General features: G+C 43.5%; 2 protein-coding genes across 2 annotated transcripts; one reads left to right on the top strand and one right to left on the bottom strand.

Annotated features, from left to right (window-relative positions):
• Positions 1-234: 234 nt before the first annotated feature.
• LOC149329617 (very-long-chain 3-oxoacyl-CoA reductase-like) lies at positions 235-12,689 on the bottom strand. The gene is made up of 10 exons (XM_089560352.1): positions 12,241-12,689; positions 7,392-7,438; positions 7,215-7,290; positions 5,126-5,236; positions 4,450-4,514; positions 3,893-3,937; positions 3,675-3,791; positions 2,801-2,866; positions 1,716-1,865; positions 235-813 (listed from the first exon to the last, which is right to left on the bottom strand). The coding sequence occupies exons 1-10, from the start codon at positions 12,437-12,439 to the stop codon at positions 628-630; spliced, it is 1,062 nt and encodes a 353-aa protein (XP_089416478.1). The 5' UTR covers positions 12,440-12,689; the 3' UTR covers positions 235-627.
• Positions 12,690-13,061: 372 nt separating this feature from the next.
• kud (oligosaccharyltransferase subunit 5 kud) lies at positions 13,062-20,224 on the top strand. The gene is made up of 4 exons (XM_089560356.1): positions 13,062-13,141; positions 13,716-13,828; positions 17,276-17,428; positions 20,077-20,224. Exons 1-3 carry the CDS (start codon positions 13,124-13,126, stop codon positions 17,400-17,402), a joined length of 258 nt encoding a protein of 85 aa, XP_089416482.1. The 5' UTR covers positions 13,062-13,123; the 3' UTR covers positions 17,403-17,428; positions 20,077-20,224.
• The last annotated feature ends 110 nt before the right edge of the window (positions 20,225-20,334 follow it).

A 20,334-nucleotide genomic window follows, 5' to 3' on the forward strand; every position in this document is an offset into this window, starting at 1 on the left:
TTTTGCTGCAGAAATTTCGTGGCAGCCTTTATTCCTTATCTGCTACAGTGAATGCTATGAAGTTTACACTTCATCTTATGAAGTGTACATCTTTATGCCTCTCGCTCCAAGTCATGCGAAATGTTTTTACAGTATGACCCACTCAATACTGCTTCGTCAAATCTACGAAATTTAGCAACATGACATCTAGAAAATGCATTCCTCCTTTGGTACAGGTAGCAGCCTTAGAATAAATGCACAGTCGTAAAAAACCTTTATTGACTTCACCTCGCAGAATGAAAAACCACAAATGAAAAAAAAAAAGAAAAACAAAACGAGCACACCACATCTCTATACAAATGAAATATGGAATGCAGGCATCGGAACATGAGGCAAGACCTGCTCAGAATGGTCTGAACACAAAACCGAGTTACAAAGAACAGTATGGAAACAACACGTAACTAGTAGCCATGACAAGAAACAAAAAAAAGAAGCAGAACCTCCCTTCCCCTTAATGCAGTAGTAGTCGTAGTAGCGTCCTCTTCTGAGCACTGCATGCGAAAACCGACGGCAGACCTGTCGCACAGTGCGGAATGACACGCACTACAGAGCCAGTGAAAAATGACTGACAGTCTTGGCCCTTCCCGACTACTGACTCTTGACCTGCTGTGCCCCGTCCCCTGCTGCACTGGTGGAAATGCGCTTAGCCAGGAAGGTGTCCTCAATGCCCTTCTTCTTGTAGTACAGCTTGCGGATCTGGAGCAGGGATGCTTGCGAGATGTTCATGAACACGTTGTGGGGAAGGCACTCCATCAACTTCCGCTGGACCAGAGCCTGCACGTAAGAACGAATCGGTGTTACTCGTAGCCGTGAGGTAAAAAGAAGAAATGAAGTCTCTTTTAAGCTTTTCAGAGCATGGCTGGACATGATTTGAATCTGAGGTATCAATGTCAGTGCTGCCCACTCAGGTCACGAAAGACCCGGTGTCTATCTTGCCATTTGCAGCAATCTTGTCATAAAAACTGAAGAGCTGTGCCAAATCTCTCTAGATAATGTTAAGTGATTTGATATATAATGATATTGATAGTGACAGTTGGTTTAGGACCTGAATGTGGAAAGAACGAGACCTACTTTAAGAAATAAATATCTGGGTTAATTTCTTGCGACTACATACTATATGCAAGTATCTGGATAGGGGCAAAAAACCTGATTTGAGGGCATAATCATTTTTTATAACTTCAGTGCCGTACTAAAGTTTCCCAGCCTAGCCAGCCAATAAGCAATAAGATTCTGACCTTGCCCGCTTTTTTATGGTCTAACCTCTGAAAAAAGTGAATCATGTAATTTTTCGACAGCAAGCACGTCTGATACCTCTTGCACAGTTCTTTTGCAAGAAGACATTAAATCTTAACAGAGTTTCGTTAATGTGCGATAGTGGCTGCCAATTTTCCTGCCAGAAAAAGCAACTTCTTGGCGCTCAATGTGCCCATGACTTTGAAATACGAAAAAAAAAAAGGTTGAACAGAAATGCTCGGGTCACTTTTGGGGACACATTAGGTTAAGTGAGCAACTACTATTTTTCACGCATATTATTCGGCTATAAAAGGCCAAATAACAAATAACAAAACGCCAACATTAACTGTAGATTGTGTAGCCACACTGATGAAATGAGTGAAGCATGGTTAAGCACGTTTGCAGTAGTGAAAAAAATAAAATAAAATTAGTAATGGACATACCCGGAACTTGTGGGGGCCATAGCCGTAGGTGGCATGCTCGATGCCAACGGTGTTCAGGGCTTCCCGGACATAGGTGGTGGCCGTTGGCACCATGTAAGTGGCCTTGCGGATCTTGGACATCTTCGTCGACACGTATGCGGGCATCACAGACTGAAAACCAAGCCAGACAGCACATTGCATAGTGTAAGTTTTTTGCACACCATTTCCCTGCTAGGCTGCTTGTGTTTCTTTTTTAAACAATGGCATGCCCAGCAGCTGTAAAGGCTTTGCAAAGCACCTTTAAAGCTATCTTCACTGCTTTCGTACTTCTTTTATTTACTTTTTGTTTGTCTCAATTTAGTCCCTGTTAAACTTATTTTCCTGAATCAGTATCTGAAATGACAAAACTTGGTTTATAGTTTATGGGGGTTTAACGTCCCGAAGCGACTCAGGCTATGAGGGACGCCATAGTGAAGGGCTCCGAATATGTCAACCACCTGGGGTTCTTTAACGTGCACTGACATCGCACAGTACATGGGCCTCTAGAATTTCACCAGCATTGAAATTTGACCTCTGCGACCGGAATTGACCCCGAGTCTTTCGTAGTCAGCAGCCGAGCGCCATAACCACTGAGACACCGCGGCGACTGGAATGACAACTTGTGCAACATTTTAAACAAATGGGCAAAAGCTTGGCTACTCTCATAAATGTCGCAAATTGGTTTGAATGATATTCAATTATGTGTCATGGCCACAAACTTAGACAATCCATACATAAGGGTCTTGCTAAGCAGCAGTTTATGAGCTACAATTTCAAAACAAACCTGTGCACGGCAAACAGGGTTTCTGCGAAATGTCTAACAGCAGCAAATGCAAAAATAGATGTATGAAAGGCTAGCCACAGATTGCTTGTGCAGCAGAACAGAAAAATGCATTGAGAGTTAAGGTTCCTGTCTCAGCCATGTTATATGCATCACTAAGACATAGTGTCTGAATTAATAGTTGCCATACAATCACTCGGATAAGATATTTTCTCCCACTAATGAAAAACGGAGAAGCATGTACGACTGTTGAGAAAAGTCACGACTGCCGTCTAGAAATGTGTACCTGAATGTAGATGCCACGTTCCTTGTATTCAGCCTGAAGACCTTGAGACAGGAAGTCCATGTAGGCCTGCAAATTGCGTTTCAATTCAGTTACAAAGCAATCTAGAGCAGCAGTCCATACTGTGCTAGAACTAGTGCTCATACCATAACATCACACTTTGTTCAAGCTTACCGTACCTGTTGAAACAAAAAATTCAGCCAATGATCTCAAGATATAACGCCTTGCGTGTGAATTGCCCAAAATCAACGGAAACTTTAGAGGTGAATATCTCTCAACATGCATGCTCTAGAATTCCACCAAATGGTGTAGTCTAGAAATGTGACTGCCTCTATGTTTCCAATATAAACATTCAAGCTAACAATAGTCCCTACAAAGTTAATATATTTTAGTTAATTAGGTGCCTGACAGTGACAATAACTGTCTTCATGTCCCCCTGGTCACAAAACTTAATGTCCCGAGGTGGATTTCACACAGCATGCAGTGCCTAATGTTAAGTTTGGTTTAGGGGGTTTAACATCCCAAAACGACTCAGGCTATGAGGGAAACAATAGTGCCTAATCTTAAGAAATCTGTAAAGTTTAATTTTGATCCCCCTGAATATAAGACATCACAGGTATTCTACAAAGAATGGGTACCACTTCAGCCAAAAGAGCTGCAATAATGGCTAGCTGTTGCCTACATGCGACAAATCTGCAACACCATTTTAATCTGCACCTATAAATTGGCGTCATTACAGTCATGATTTTGACAGGTTAACTGTTTCAGCAAGCTCATAAAATGTAATACTATACATTTCTGCCATTTCACTTTAGCCCTAACTCTTGCAGCTACAAAAAAATTGGATGTCTCCAATCACATGTGAAATGAGATTCACCTTGGAAGCGGCGTATGTGCTGAGAAGGGGCAATGGATGCATGGCTGAGATGGAGGAGACGTTGATGATCACCCCACGCCGACGTTGGTCCATTTGGGGCAGGCAGATGCGGGTCATCTGAGGTGTTTATCGAGACGCAGAGTGCACAGAAGCGTCACAAAATCTGCTGGAAACTGCATGACAAAATTATGCCAGAGCAAGAAAGAATGCGAGATTACCATAGTTCCAGCAACACAGTTGGCACGGATGATGCTGTCCATGACCTGAAAGAAATGCGTGAGTTTAGTTTACAGTTAGATGATGTTGCACTGTAGCATATAACACATGTTTCGAGGGCTGTTGTAAAGACTACTCTATTGCTGTGCAGTTGTGATGGCATGCCACTGTAGCTCAACAGTGTAGTAGTCTTCAAAAACAAAACATTAATTAGGTCACCTCATGTTAATGTTAGCCAGCAAGTGTGAGAAATACTAAATGCTCAAAAGACTTTTTTTTTCCTTTTCTTGCCTGGCTACAGTATACCTTGCAACACTACAATGATTTCCATTAGCTTTTTCAACAAGCCCTATCACCGCAAAAGCTCGCAACGTGTGGACTCTGTGGGAAAACTGAGTTTATTCAATGAACAAAACAGAGTCGCAACAATACAATCTAAAAAGGCATTCACAGAGATGCTGTGGCTGGCGGCATTAAAATTTTTACTACATGCCATGACAAAAATTAAAAATGAAAGCAGGTTGTGCTTTCCTCTGAATGCAAGCAAACAGCAGCTTACCTTGTCACCATCGGGGACAGCGCTGAAGAACTCTGGGTAGACATAGCTGACACCGACGTTGTTCACTGTTGGAAGACGGGCAAGTCAAAGCATGAGCTTTCATGCGAGGCAGTGGCTTACAGGAAGTTTGAAACCAATGTAAAATAATTTCTATGTAACCAAATGCACCTCTCCAATACAGGGAAACCATTTTGAAAAACAAAGTACAAAAACAAACAATATTAACAAGCCAACAAAGGTGCACTTTAATGAAGCATCAAAGCTTGTTGTTACAGCTAACATTACTGAAGGAAAAAAAAAGTAAATACTTGAGACACAAGCAGTATGTAGAAGACATCAAGAAGGTTTGTTGTTATCTTCTTTCATGGGATGCGAGCGCAACTGCTTAGAAGTCACAAGATAGCTTGCTGGACTGGAAAGGAGGGCTTGCAAGGGCTTTCAACCAGTCGGATCACTGAACCTAAGCTTTTTCAATTCATCAGAACTGATGGAAAGGGCAAACTCAGGGGCTAAAACAGAAGTGACTCATGTCACCATCACCTTCCAGGAATTTAAAGATGCAAGAAGTCGAAGAGAACTGGGCATGACTACAACATCATGCTGACTTGTGTGCTTTTGATCCTTTTTGCCCAAGCCATCTACTGCACAGGAAAAGAGACAACAGAAAGCAGCTTACCCAGCACGCCGACCTCAAGACCCTGTAGTTCCCTTCGGATCGTGTCGTAGATCTCATTGCCAGCAGTGAAGTCAACGGCGATCACCTTGGTCTTGACATTTGTTGCCTCCTCTGCGAAAGGAGAATGGTCATGGTGATCAGGTCCTCGAAGTTTGTTATTTAATTGCTCCATACAATTCATCAGAGTCAAATTCATGTGCACTTGGCTTCAAGTAAGCCTAGCTTGGCCCTAGCAACCAAACTTGGTCAGTTCGGGTCTCCTTTGGCTTTTTTTTTTTTTTGACACTCAACTTTATGTTGCACAATACTTTTCAAAATTTGTTCAGTCCCATAGCCTGACTGACAAATAGCGGGACCAACTGATTGAAGTACCAAAATAATTCGGCAAGCAGTAACAGCAGTGATGAAAAGAAAACAGACCAAGTACAAACATTAGAACATCCATGTACCAATTCTACAAAGTGTAACAGCAAGTTTAGCGTGACTATTTGCCCAGTTATACTGAATTCCCACTGAAAAAGAAGCGGTTCATGGATCCAAAAAAATTGCAAGCATCTTTCACGTCTGTCAGTATAGAGTTTGGTATAGAGCTATACACAGCCAGGTAACAGCAAATTATTAAGTTACGAGAGAATTATAAATTACGAGAGAACTATTCGCAAATAGTTAAAAAATCTGGCACAGCAACATCACAGAATAGCTCTATATTAAATTTAAATGGGAGGGCACATGCATGCACCATGCAATGTTTTTCATTCAAATGAGAGCAACGCCTCCTTGTGATAGCCCACATTTAAGTGCTAGTACTGTCAGTCATGTTTAGAGTGGGCAGCTAATTATTATTTCCGTGTTTGCCATGCACTGTTGCTCTGGAATGATGCCCAAGACATTACTAAACAGAAATCACCAGAAATTTGCCTACACCCAGTAGATAATTTATGACTGAATTTCTTCTCCAATGTAGTCTTGGTGGTAGTAATGTCACAAGTAGGTATGAGGTTACACAAGGTACACGAAACCACTTTATGAATAGTAGCAATTTCTTCATTTGCTCTCATTCCGGCTTCGGAGGCAGGCCAGCGTAAAGAGCTGGAGAGAACTAAAATGATAAGGCAATGATTATATTGTAGTTTTTGTGTGCCTCATATTATCTCATGCCTACTTGTAACAACTCCAAGCATCGTTCAGCTGATGAAACTAAAACAAGAACTAAATAAGAAGAGATTCAAATATGAATTTTTTACTGGGCCTTAGCGAATTCCACATGGCGATCCACATTCACTAGTGTCGTATTGATCATTCAAAAGTGAGAACACACAATTAAAAATTTGGTTTTCACTTCTTTGATTGGCTTTCTGATAAGTAAATAGCTTTTTTGTACCCTCAGGCATAGTCTAGCACTAAGGAAAATAGTGGTTAGATGAGTGTGATGAATAAGTTCCAGTGTCAAGTGTAACTCCTTTTTGTCCTGCTGTTTTTGCGCTACGCAGGAAACAAACAAGGTTAAAAACAGCCAAACAAGTGTTGATGCCACTCTAAGAAAGAACCACAGCTTTCTACTGCAAAGTGCAACAAATAGCAAGCCATCAAGAATGACAGAACTTTGCAGTCTGTGCCAAGTTATCTGCGGCAGTTTTATCACTTTGCAATAACTTGCAGTAAATAAAAATGCCAGCCGACTTGCCCAACACTCAAACCTACCATGGAACTATAGAAACACTCCTCTGTGAATGCGGCAGCCATTCCATAGAGTTTTGAGCTTCAATCAGGTCACTTCATACAGTCTAATATCTGTGAGAACTTGATCACAATACTCTGTGAATAAAACAACCATTCCGAGCAGGACAGAATATCTTAGTTCCATCAGAAAGAATGGCACATGCAATGTCAGTAACATCTTGTTCACTGTGTTCTTTTAGATGCTCAGTCAGGCTTCCATACCCATTAGCAGAATATTGAAGTCAGCTGTGCATGCAGGCACACTTGTATTGATTGGCTCCAGTATTAGACTGACCACATCAAAAATACAAATCATACAGCATCCATACACACTTAAATAAGGAGCGCCAATCACAAAACTGCCACGCACCAATGTCGCGGGCCACTGCCTCCAGCTTTTCAAGTGTTCGGCTGATGAGAACAATGTTGAGACCACGTGCGGCAAGCTGTAAACAGACAAAGAAACGACAGAAAGAAATGAATGAAAAGTGTCACATGTGTCACTCAGGAATGAGCTAGAAATGCAACAGGTGGTAGAAAGCCGTACCTCTTCACAGTACGCCCGACCAATGCCATCCGAAGCACCCGTGACAACTGGAAAAAAGTTCAAAGCAGTCACGAGCATTAATGCCTTCCTCCAGCCGCAACTGGAAGAAACAGCAGGGGTACACCTCCACGTAAGCTGCTTACTCTGCATGACACTGCCCTGTTAACAGGAAACATTTGGGAAAATGAACCCATTGAAACTATGTAATGAAAAGCACTGTGAAGCGATTTGCCGGTTCTACACTGTGGTCATCCTTCTTCCTAAGGTCCTGCCTAGTGCACCGGACTGAGATAGAACGAAATTAAAAATTTTAGGACTGGGAATAGAAAGGATGGTTTTCTTGAACACATTTCCATCTCACGAAATCTGAACAGAATAAGATTGCCAAGTGTTTAAGCTCTGCTGAGTAACGCGTTAAACCTGGCGAAAGCTGTCACCATGCTGCTGGCTGTCTTTTGCTAATACGTATGACCTGCAGTAAAGTCCATAACATACAGATTTTGTAGCAGCCTGGGTTATCACAGCAATCACAACGGGTACATACAGTCATGTGCCTGATGACGGTCACGTGACTAGGCGTTGACGGTCAACGCTCATCTGCAGCGAGGGCTCCATCTAACAGCTTTTGCGTAGAAAAGTCAAGAATCCTTTTCCACTTAACCTGTACACATCTATGTGCTTTATATTATTACCTTTCTCAGATATGGTCAACAGAGTGATGACTTCAAGAGTACGATGAGTACTTGGTAAACACCAAGGCTCTTCTATAAGCATTTAATCCAGAGAAACAGTTTTTGTAGCATTAATTGAGCAGCTTTGTGTTTAATTTTCAGTGTGAACCAAGAGTTAAACAACACATTACTGTGCTTACAGACTGCTTATTCAACAGCATTTATATACACGCCACTACCCCATAGGAGCAGCCCGACACCCACTTGCCAGACGTTACATAACACCCTTCCCTTGCCCCCTATATGGCCTCTGTTTGTCCCATAAATGCTTGGCTAATTTTCATCACCGCTCACTGAACCCTTCTGATAAGCACTTGCACCACTGTCTCCTAAATTCCGTATAGTTCATCCCCTAGCTAAATCGGAATAGTTAAGAGAGTCCTAGGTTGGCAAGTAAAAAAAAAAAGCTAATTATGATAACATTTCTGATAGCACTGGTTTACCAAAACTGGTTTATTACACAACAAGTTACGAAATTTTTCAGCTCAATGTAAGAAATGAGATAATTGTGCCTAATTAAGTGAAATGTGAGGAAAAGAAGTGTGGTTCAACAGCCACTGTCACTGTACGGCCTCTCCAACACTTGCCCCACCACTTGCAACACAATTAAAACCTCCAGGAAACCAGGGCGCCAGCCTTGAGTAGTTGAAATTCCTGCCAAGGTCTGTCACCCTGGGCAGTTCTTTTGTCTCAGCGAAACAATCGAGCAAGCGACCCTTTGTTCACCCAAATGAATGGCAGTGCACACAACTTAATGCAAGCAACGCTGCCAGCCCAGCAAACTTGCCTACACTTTTTGATGCACTGAAGAACTAAATTTGCCTACTGATAGTTGCTTTTCACTCATTGCCTTCTAGTAGCTGACCAGTGGTCGATACAGGGCTAAAATTGGTGAACGGTAAATTGCCAGAGTTTAGCGCTACCTTTATTGAAGAGTGACAGCTAGTACCGCACACTTCCTCTCTTCATGACTACAACTACTGGCAGGCCAAACAACATAACTGGAAAACATAACCGGGAAAAAGTTTACAACATAACTAGAAAATATAACCTGAGAGAACCTCCTTCCCAGTCCATATATATATACACACACCAGGTGTTTCAGCGAACACTTTCAAAAATTCTCATAAGTAGAATTTTCTTGATAAAGATATGGCTTTTGCAGCATAGTATTACCAATGTTGGCGGACACCAGAAAACCGGTGAATCGTATTAGGTAGTAAACTGGTTCACCAATTTTTAATAATTAATTTTTAACTATTACATTTAGGCGCCTAGTTGCAAATAGATATTTGTAGCTGGTCGTTAGTAATAGCCATATCAGTTTTTAGAATTTCGAAAATGCGATTATCCTCGGCGCTGTGGCTCGACAAAATTTGGCTTTTTCAACTAGTTACGTGCACTGGAGGGGATGCTTTGCCTGCATGCTTTCGATAGCGCATTTATTTTTCGCCCGATGCAGCCAAACTTTGTCGAGCCACAGCGGTGAGGGTAATTGTGTTTTCGAAATTCTAAAAACTGAACGACCGGCTACAAATATCTAACTGCAACTAGGCGCCTAACTGTAATAGTTAAAAAGTTAATTATTAAAAATTAGTGAACCAGTTTACTACCTAATATGATTCACCGGTTTTCTGGTGTCCGCCAACATTGGTAATACTATGCTGCAAAAGCCATATCTTTACCAAGAAAATTCTACTTATGAGAATTTTTGAAAGTGTTCGCTGAAACACCCGGTATATATATCCCAATCCACAATTTGTACCCCCTTGTCGCTATTTTTGGGAGATAAGTGAAAAAAGGGACTCTTCGATCAGTCTCGACATGTTACGCCGCTCCCGCGCCGTTTATGCCAGAGAATGTCCTTCGTATAATCTCGATTGTCAGAGAGAGAGATTGGCATCACAAAGTTCAGTCAACCCTTCTCAAGAGCAGGCGGGAATGTTTCCAACATCACACGCAAAAGTACAAAAAAAAAGTAAGATAGCACTCCAGTTATAGCGATAAACACCCGCAAGGGCAGACAGGCTTCAATTCGTAAACAAGGAGTCATAGCGACTCGATCTCACGCCGAGAACCGAGTCAGCGCACGGTTTTTCCTCGCCAAAGAAAAAGTACAGTCGATGTCGTACTTTCGGACGACGCATGCACTTAGCGCCCGGCGCCAGGTTGTTAGAGCTTCCCCCTACGTGAGAAAAACGCGCAACCATCCGCTGACGTCATTTCGAGGACGCACGCAAGCGCGCGTTTGTTCTTTTCCCCTTTTTCTATACTTTCAAGGTTGAGAACTAGTAGCTACCTCACGCACACGCGCTTGGTTCGTCGGAGAAGTGAGCGTCTTCGTTATTTCTTTTCGGTTTTTCACGTCATAGGGAATGACCTCCAAACCTTCGCTTTCTTTCCGGCCTTTCTATTTATAGAATCACCTGATGATAGCGCATGGATGAAAGAAGGAAAGAAGGAATGGTTTCCTTCCTCCATGTGATAGCGCGTAACGTGCGACGTACTACTACACTGACCGTTATGGCGAACGATTTAGCTGGATCTAGCACATTTCACATCGTTGCACACAAGAACAACCTCCTGTAAGCAAAGAGAAGAGATTTAGCGTCATGGTAATGAAATTACGTGCAGAGTTAAATCAATACAAAGTTTGAACATATAGCGAATTTGCTGACTCTTCCTGTAATTGGCAGTCCCCGATGGTCACGGCACTGCTAATGCCGTACAAAAATGTACTGCTGCTAATAACGAACTTTTCGACTGCAGATCTGGTGACGACAAGGCGGCATGTAAAAATGCAATGCTGCAAACTCGGGCGCGCCTGTCGCCGGTATGCACGTCCTGTTTTTTTTTTTCCCCTCACAAGGCGGAAACTTTCGCAAGAACTAAGCGACTAAACGTCGCCTGGGCGTAGCGTATTCTTGATGGTGAGCACCTTACATGGGCAAAGCCAGTCCGTGGAAAATGCGAAAACAGCTAACCTTTCCATCGTGCAGTGTTTCCGCAGACAAGCACAATGCATGCGTGTCTTCTGCACCGTACTAATATCGTTAAAGACAGTAAAGTAATATATAAATCCTTTGTAAATCTTGAATGCGCCGACAAGGAGACGTCAATAGCATTTAAAGGGGCACGGATCGAGCAGCGCTATCCCGATCGATATCTCACTGGAATAGTTATCTTGTCCACCATCGTGCGCCTATCGTAATTGTATCGCGCATAGTTGCGCTGGTTAATTTTAGGTCCGGTTGGGCCTCAAAAAAACCTGTTTCCCCTAGCTTTAATTGCCGCTCGTAACCCCTGCCGGCGACGCTCCACCCGTGACCTATCCACAAGCGCGCAAGTTATCAGTCTGCCCTTCGTCTCGCTCTGCATATCACACCGGAGGCCTCCAAACTCCTGCATGCGAGCGACCGCGACACTTCAATAGCGGACTGGATCTTGTGTGCTGATTTCCACTTAAAGTGGCGTGATATGTGCCGCTACGGTAACGCGCGATCGCCGAAAGCGCACTATAAAGTGTCGAAATAAAGTTTTACGGCATCGAAAGAGGCTTCGATGTGATAGGTGAGCCCGTGGGAAATTAAAGGTGCTTCGTCCGTTATCTACAACACCCCGTTACGTCCGATCACTGCGCACTGCACACACGCGCGAGCCCGGAGTGATAAAAACAGGATACTTGTGTGCGTGAAGGTAATAGGCAGGTAGGTAAACTTTAATGATTGGGTGGCATGGTAAGAGGACGCAGGATGCGAGTCAAAGCGAAACCACGTCACGAATCTCATTTAACGTAACTCGAGACGACTTGTCGCCGCCAAATTGGCAGGCTGTGCGACAAGGACGTCTTCGCACAATTCACTTTCCTTGTGAAAACCAGCACAAGGTCCGAACGGAGGGAAGGAAGTAAGCAAGACGACTGACCCTACGGCAAAGCTGGCAAGCAAGGAGGCCGCCCCACAACCACACTTCAAGTCCGCACGAGATCTTAAGATAGTAGACCACAGTCAAACACGCGATGTGACAGCAGCAGTGACGTAGCAGAAAAAAAAAATACAGAATGCGGGCTCTGGTCATGTGGATATGTATGAAACAGCGCTCCTGATGCATGCACTCACCGGCCCATTCGCCCATCTTGCGGAAGTTGACATTGTGGCCCAGCCAGCGGCCGAGGTAACAAGTGTAGAACCCGCGCCATAGCGCGTACAGGATGCGGGCCAAAAGGTAAACCACGAAGAACAGTCCCAAGAAAATGAGCACGGTCACTGAGGTCGGCATGCCGGCGTCGCTGACAGGACAGTGGCCGTCCGCTGCCATGGTCGATGCTTTTGCCCCGGCCTCGCAGGGTTGTTCGGAGAGGGAACTTGTTTCGTAGCGCCGGCTACGAAGAGTGTAGTATGTACACGCGCTACGCGGCCGATGCTAACTGCAGATCTGAAATGTTTTCCTCATACGGCGGCCGCTCCGAAAACCCAAGGAGGAAAGATGGTCATACGAGACACCTGGGAGAGGGAAGAGCTTGTCGAACTTGACCTGAAAATGGCCGCCGCTGCTGCCGCTGGCGCTTTTGGTTCCTCATGAAATAAGAAGATGGAGCGAAAAAGGCGTGTTTCGAAAAACAACGCAAAACAGTCGTACCAAAGAGTAGAATCTCGACACCTACTTCAGTCTAGAGTCTGTGCGCTTATTTATCGCAAGAAATCATCTTTTTTACATGCTAAGTCTTCGTGTATTGTAAGCTGTCGTTTCAAAAAAGAAACAAAAACTGTACCGTGCTCTAACATCAGTTTCTTAAATAATATTTATTTGGTTTTGACACCTTAAAATACATCCTAAAAATAAATTATGTTACACTCAATGCAAACTATTTTACTTTATTTTATTATTTTACTTTTGTAATTATTGTATTAACTTTGGATTCAGTTGGCTGCGTTAGAACGAACAAGTTGCACGTAGTGCCAGCAGAAGTCGATCTTTGGCTACGTCACTCCAAACGCAAACATGGCGACCATCGGTCTGGTGAGTTCGGCAGTCCCACTGGTTTCGTCCAAGTTTCTCCGTTTAGCGCTGCCCCAGAACGTTAATACTTTGCTGAGAATTACAGCGAATTTCAAAATACCTGTGGGTGTGAGAAAAGTGTTACATTGTTAATAAATATCGGAGCAACGCTAGAGTCCACGTGGCGGTTTGTTTGAGGTACCGTCCACCCAAACACGTCCACCGCATCAGCCGGCATACCGGTTCTTAGAGAAGCAGCTCTCATAACAGCGGTATCCCCTCTCTGTTGACGATACAGACTGTGCGAGAAATTTGTGTGTGCATTTTAACGCACTAAGGTATTGGATCAAACTCTATGTTTCGTGGAAAAAAAAATTCCTTCATGTAAGTCCGTGTTTCGTTATCGCTACTGTAACCCGAGTCCGCTCTCTGCTGAGCGGTTGCGTTTTTTACTGCGTCCGCTGTTTTAAAAGTATTTTTTGAGCCGTTTATCACGCGTTCATGAGCTCGCCGCTTCGCTGAAGCTTTAAAAACGGATGCTGTTTGCTGTGCTCAGTGTGTGACGTGGTTTGTGTGGTTCTGCTTACGTTTGCAGTTGGGCATCGAGCACATGTACAAGTATGTCAGCCCGGTCAATCCGGCTGTCTACCCCCACCTCACGCTGGTGCTTATGGGCATCGGCCTCTTCTTCATGGCCTGGTTCTTCGTGTATCCTTTCGTCGGTGATACTTGTGCCACCGCCCAGTGAAAGTGACCGAGGTTTTGTGACGCGATGAGCAGGTGTCGGTAGCCACTGCATTTTTAGTTTTGCGCACCTTAGTTTCCAAGTCTGCAGGCGGCTAACATTGTCGAAATTACAATATTCATGCTTACACAGTGAAAATAATACTGTGGACAGATAGACTGCATGATACCAGAGCTCTGACTATAAGCTGAACGTTTTTTTCAGGGAACAGCAAACAATGCTTTCAAAACGAACAAAAGCGAATGAAACTAGTTGATTAGTTTGTCAAAAACATCATTATGGGCAAGGACACAGAGAAGCACTACGCACCGGGACTACTGATTCATTACTAAAATACACTTGAACCTCGTTATAAGAAAGTTGAAGGGACCCGGTAATTACATCCTATAGCCGTAACTTCCTTATAGCCCGTGTTGACGGAGCTTCCAAGGGGAATCTTTATTCCTTCATTATATCCATTATACCATTATAAACCATTTAGTTAACAAGGTTCCAGTGTAACTGTGTCACAACTATCGCCCACCAACCGGCTGCCTGGTGCAAGCCGTCGAGGCACAGGGGCCGCTTTACGTTCCCCTGTGGCCTAAAAGCGAGCGTTGTGCAACATTTATTTGTTGAGGTCGGTCAGCCCGTGCGAGGTGCACGTGTGTCGGTGCGTCAGTCCTCCAAAGGAACTCAAGGGGTTGCGGGTTTAGAAGAAATATTTACTCGAATGCAGGAAAACACAACAACAGGTAAAAACGAACAGAGGAGTAGCCGAAAAACTATACAAACACGAAACGCGACAAGCAAGAGACAGACAATACCAAGAACACACAAATCCAACTACAGAGAACAAGAAGGCGTACAGGGCATGAAAAGAAGTAATATACAAAAAGTTAGAGCTAGAAAAGCAGAAAGTCCGACGGACAATTCACATACGGGGGCTGCGGCGATGACTCTGGTTCGGGTGGTTGTGGATGCGACGATGGCTCGACGGCGGCGGGCCTTGTGCGATGGAACGCGTGCCTCGGCGCGGTAACTCGGCCCTCCACGCCCGCAAACACACCACCCAACCTCTTCAGCTGCCTATTTCCTCCTGACTGTGCCAACCGCCCCCTGCAACCTGGACGGGCCGGCAGATAGCATACTTCTTCCCTTTCCCTCATCATCGGGGCGCTTTTGTCAATGCGGTGACGACGGGGCAGAGGGGACGCATTAAACCGCGAAGTTCCCTCGGAGCGCCGCGCGGGAGAGCAGGAGGGAACGCAAAAGGTCTTCCGTGACAGGCGTCGCTGAGTCGGCTATGCCTGCACTCTCTACTTTTTAAAAAAAAAAAACAGAGCACCCGTACCACCGCTCTAGAACATACCACTCCTGGAATTCCAGTGTCGGCTTCGTTCGCCGATGGCTGAGCCCCGAGAGAATTCCTGACGAGACACATTCCACTGGTCTGTGACAACCTGAAATTGTAAATATGTATGTTTTAAAAAGTTACACTAAAATTAACAAATAATTAAAAAGTATAAAAACCATTCGGTGCAATAATTAAAAAGTATAAAAACCATTCAGTGCACAGCAGGCATGCACAGCCAAGGGTTTTAGTTTTATGTTTGAACCTGTATGTATTTATCACTCGTTTTCAATAATTTTTGGTGGCGAGTCAATGCTTGTGCACTGTGCTGATACTTTATATTCCTGTCCTTTGCACTAACTTCAGTAATGACTTACCACAGCCATTCACCTGCACTCAATTGGTTGTTAGCTGCCGCGGTGGCTCAGGGGGTATGGTGCTCTGCTAAAGACGCAGGTTCGACCCCGGACACAGCGGTCATATTTCGATAGAGGCGAATTGCTAGCGGCCCATGTACTGCGTGATGTCAGTGCATTTTAAAGAACACTAGTTGGTCGAAATTATCCGGAGCCCTCCACTATGGCGTCCCTCATAGCCTCAGTCGCTTGGGAGCATTAAGCTCCATAAACCACTCAATTAGCTCTTCATGCTGTGTGCTGTTATTGATGTCGCTATGGTCATTTTGAAATCAAGTGACACCTGATAGCTACACTCTTAGTACTCTGTGAGCTAAGTCATTGCACACTGTCAACTATTAGTGCTATTTCTTTGCAACAATAAATTGTTCTATTCACACCTTTGCACATGCATTAATAAAATATGCATGCGGCAGTTATTGTTTTAATGGCAGCGTCTACAGGTAATAAAGGCTGCAAGTTGGCAGTTCAGGTATAATATCAGTGAGTTCTGTGTATCTAAAGTTAGCTCATAAGGGACCTCATTTCACATATTAAAGCAGTAGCTTAAAAGCATCTTGCTGATGCTAAGTTGCAAGGTTATGCATCTGTTGATGTGTAATGGCTTGCGGCATGAAGTTTCTTGTTCATGTCAGGCTGGTATACGAGGGGGTACCCAAAAGAAACCGGACTTATTTTTGTTTGAACTTATTTGTTCACATTTTAAGCACAGACCTTCAATCTCTAAAGTATTCCCCACTTGCAATGATACGCTTGTCGAATCTTTCATTCAATTTTTCAAAACATTGTTTAAATTCATCTTTTGTGATGCTTGACAGTGCCTCCGTCGTTTTTTTCTTCACCTCGGCAACGTCAGCGAAACGCTTTCCATTCACCTATTTTTTCCTTCTAGGAAACAAAGAAAGTAGCAGAAAGTAGCACGGGGCAAGGTCGGGAGAGTATGAGGGTTGAGGAATAGGGGTCATGCGATTTTTGGTCCAAAATTGTCGTAGAGACAGGGCTGTGTGAGCAGGGGCATTGCCATGATGGAAAAACCAGTCACCCGACCGCCACAAATCTGGCCGCTTCCACCGCTCACTGTTGCCCAATATTTTCAAAACATCCAGGTAGAAAGCCTGGCTAACTGTCTGACCCTGCGGAACAAATTCTCAATGGACGACTCCTCTCACGTCGAAAAAACATATCAGCATTGTTTTGAGGTTTGGTTTCACCTGACGAGCTTTCTTGAGGCGAGGTGAATTTGAAGTTTTCCTTAGGCATGATTGTTGCTTTGATTCAGGATTCGATTCAGGAACACTTGAGTTGTCCCCATAGCATCGTCCTTGTACGTCTTTCTTAATATTTCAAGAGTTTCCATTCAACTTTTTCCGAGCAATAATCAGAATTTCACTGGCGCACGCTGTTCACGAAAATCAGCCATTGCAAAAACGACATTCACACAAAACAGTCGTCACTCTAAAACTCTGCCTAAACTAGTCTGAGCTCCTTTAACGACAGCACTCGGCTTACTGACTCTGGAATGTTCGTTCTATGCTCTCCTAGTGGCAAAACGCGGTACCACAGAAGCTTTGCCGACCAAAAAATTTAGTCCGGTTTCTTTTGGGTACCCCCTCGTACACTGATGCAACTCTCGAGTACATCCTTGACATGAGTGTGTTTAGATACGAGGTGACCTCAACAAAGTTCACGCGAGACCTTTTCAAGGAGCTCATCATCTCTCTAGTCGCTGCAGTGTTCCTGGGCTTTGGCATCCTGTTCCTGCTTCTCTGGGTCGGCATATATATCTAGCAGGGTGGCAGCAGCAGGCTTCATGGGTAAGGTGTTATCGTGCACACAAGGTCTATTAAAGGGATAGAGCATTGGATTTTAAGGGCCAAATTTTTTTTGTTTGCAACAGAAAGCTTGCTGCCTAAGGTGCTCAATTTTGCAACAGGTTTGTTAGAAACGCTGCAGAAGATTTTTACCAAGAATGTTTCGGCCAGTGCGTGCACCTGGTTTTATGTATCCCGGTGCTGGAAACTGCAATCAGTGTAAGCGATGGCGATTGTACATTGTCAGATGTTATGTACCAAATAGTAATATAAACCTCTCCCTCGACAGTAGTTAGACATTTTTATTATTTATTTCAATTTCCACACCCACAGCTGTTACGGCACAGCACAGCCGAAAGCTTGAAAGCTTTAATGGACCGTGTTTGCCGCTTTATCCGAGAAATGTAAAACACAGTGGTGCCATCTAGTGACAAACGCTAAAAGCACCTCTTCAGCGATACGAAGGGTGCGTCGTTTTTCATCCAAGGGCACTCTGGACAGTGCATAAACTTTTAATAAAACATGAGGAACACTTTTGAAAGAAAAAAAGCACCGTGCATTTAAACCAAATCAGTGATATTGTATCGAGATATGATCACGTGGCGCGCTACACTCATAATGGCAGGGCTTCACAACATGGCTTTTGAGTTTGTTTCATGGGATTTTCAGTGCTGAATTACAATTATAAATCCTCATTTCTTCGATATTGCAGTGCTCAATTCTTGTAATATGAGGCACAATCTTTTAATTTCCACCATAAACTCGTGACATATTTTGGTTAGTGGTCAGTCCCTTTAGGCTCTCCGATGCTTTAGTAGCATTTTCAAAAGGGGCTGCAAGTCTATTTAAAGGGGCCCATATGCTATTCGTCAAAGTTGAAGAAACTTATTCTGAAGGAGCCCCTTTTTTTATATTTGGCATTTCCTGTATGTCTGGAAATAAACTCTCTTCATTTCAGTTCAATTCAGTATTGCATTCAGCTCATATTTTTCACTGGAATTTGTGCAGCGTGGGTTATTAATAATCAAACATTGCCGCCCTCCCCCCTAGTGCCTGTATTTCCTGTCCTCCATAAATTTTACCATGCTTAAGTTGAGTGTCTGTGCTGGCATCATGGAAAGCTGTCTCTGCTCTGTCCAGTCCAGTGACTTGCACTTTATTATTGCCCTATCAGCTTTAATATTTCATTTGAATAGTACTTTCCACTAGGTGGGTTCAGCTAGCTAAGGGGCATAGCTTGCTGGTTTACCCCTGTTGGCACCTGCTATTTGTGACAGCACTAAAGAGTTTAGCTAACTGTCTGCCCACTGTGGCAAATGAGAAGATATGATGGTTTAGAACTACGAAATGGGGCAGGTGAAACAAGTACCAAAAGTGAAAAGCTATCTTAGGTGCTAGATTGTAGGCCCTATGCCATATGGAAATCAGTTGTACTCGTCTCAGATGTCCTGAAGCGCATGATATAGTGATTGGGCTTGTTTGTGTACCATGTTCAGAAAGTGCGTCAGGGGCCCTCTAAGTGTGTGGGGTACGTTTCAGCTGAGTGTGAATGAAGCAGTGTTGTCTGCTTTTGATCCCAACATGCTCCTCATTTGTGATAGCCAAATATTTGTTGTAATTGGGCTTGGCTGTATGCCAGTGTTGGCAAGATTTTGTCATCAAAAATTTTTCTGATTTAACGCCAGATGGTGCTGAGATAAAAGCTGCCAGTGACTTCATGCTGACACTAATTATCAGGAACGAGAGGGATTAGCAACCTTTGAAATTAACAATGCTCTGCTGTGGACAAAATGTTCTAGTGTAGTGCTGAAACAGTTTGTTCCAGTTGCCCAAGTCCAGTAAACCAAATGATTTTGTCTGTTAAAGAGTTTTCTCTTAGTGACATTGGTGTGTGAGGAGAGTCCACTTAGTAGATTTGTTCACAGCCAGCCCTCTTTTGCGATGCTGTTCAGTCTGCTTGCGCCTATGTGTGAATGAACGAGGTGAATATTGCATGGCATAGTAAGTTTGTGTATAACTTGGCTGAAACAGGAGAAAGTCCATCATTGAAGTTGCAACGTAATTTGAATGCTTTCCAAAGAAATATGTGCCGTGTACGCCTCAGAGTACGTAGTGGGACCCTTGGTATCATTTGAAGTTAGTACTTAGGACACTTATTCGCTGCGGCTCACAATAGGGTGCCATGAAACACATCCAGAGGTAGATTATAATGGTTTTGCTTGAGAGTGCAAACCACAGCTGGAGCAATTCGAGCTCATAAAAGCAGCATTAGAAGCAGACTTTTGCCTGAAGGCTGAACTATTGATTTATATTAACTGAGAATAATTAAACTTTGCATGGTTCCAGCTCATTCTACTGGCAATTCTTGCTGTCTGTAAGAATGATGATATGAAAGTAACATTGTGAGAGCAATATGCTTGTATGTTTGGATCATCACGACCACTACCAATGCTACACTCATTGCTGGACTAATGCTTCTCTCATTGGTCTGCTATTAACCCTGTCCAGCTCCCTCTGCAGCTACTTCCCTCTATAGTGGTGGCATCTCTTAAAAGTAATTTTGAGTTATTTGAGTATATTGTTTTAATGGCCATATTATTGGTGTGATGTACTAGCAATAATAAACATATTTGTATTTTTCTGTTTTGCAGGTTCGCCTTTGGGCTCCGTTAGAATGAATGGATGGCATTGGTTTACTCACCATGTTCCGCAAGGCATCTCATCAGTTCCACTCCCCTCCCTTCTCTTTTCTGATTGTTGTACATTTCAGGTTAATTCAAATAAATGGAGTCTGTTTTACGTGGTTTGTCTGCCCATGCATGACCTTAAATAGACTTATAAGTTATAATTACCTGCACTTATCACATGAAAATTTTCCTGGTGCTGTAGAAGTTCTGCTTTTCAGAATT

This window comes from Amblyomma mixtum, chromosome 9 (assembly GCF_055824585.1).
Source record: "Amblyomma mixtum isolate Tamu chromosome 9, ASM5582458v1, whole genome shotgun sequence".
Lineage (NCBI taxonomy): Eukaryota > Metazoa > Arthropoda > Arachnida > Ixodida > Ixodidae > Amblyomma > Amblyomma mixtum.

What these genes read in the sequence shown, in the direction of transcription:
- kud (XM_089560356.1), top strand. An exon ending in TTCATGGCCTGGTTCTTCGT is followed by an intron (nt 13,829 to 17,275) that starts GTATCCTTTCGT and finishes GAGTGTGTTTAG; the next exon opens with ATACGAGGTGACCTCAACAA.
- LOC149329617 (XM_089560352.1), bottom strand. Translation starts at nt 12,439, where the DNA reads ATGGCAGCGGACGGCCACTGTCCTGTCAGCGACGCCGGCATGCCGACC. An exon ending in GGCAGTGGCCCGCGACATTG is followed by an intron (nt 5,237 to 7,214) that starts GTGCGTGGCAGT and finishes CTCCTTTCGCAG; the next exon opens with AGGAGGCAACAAATGTCAAG. An exon ending in AACGTGGCATCTACATTCAG is followed by an intron (nt 1,866 to 2,800) that starts GTACACATTTCT and finishes CTTGGTTTTCAG; the next exon opens with TCTGTGATGCCCGCATACGT.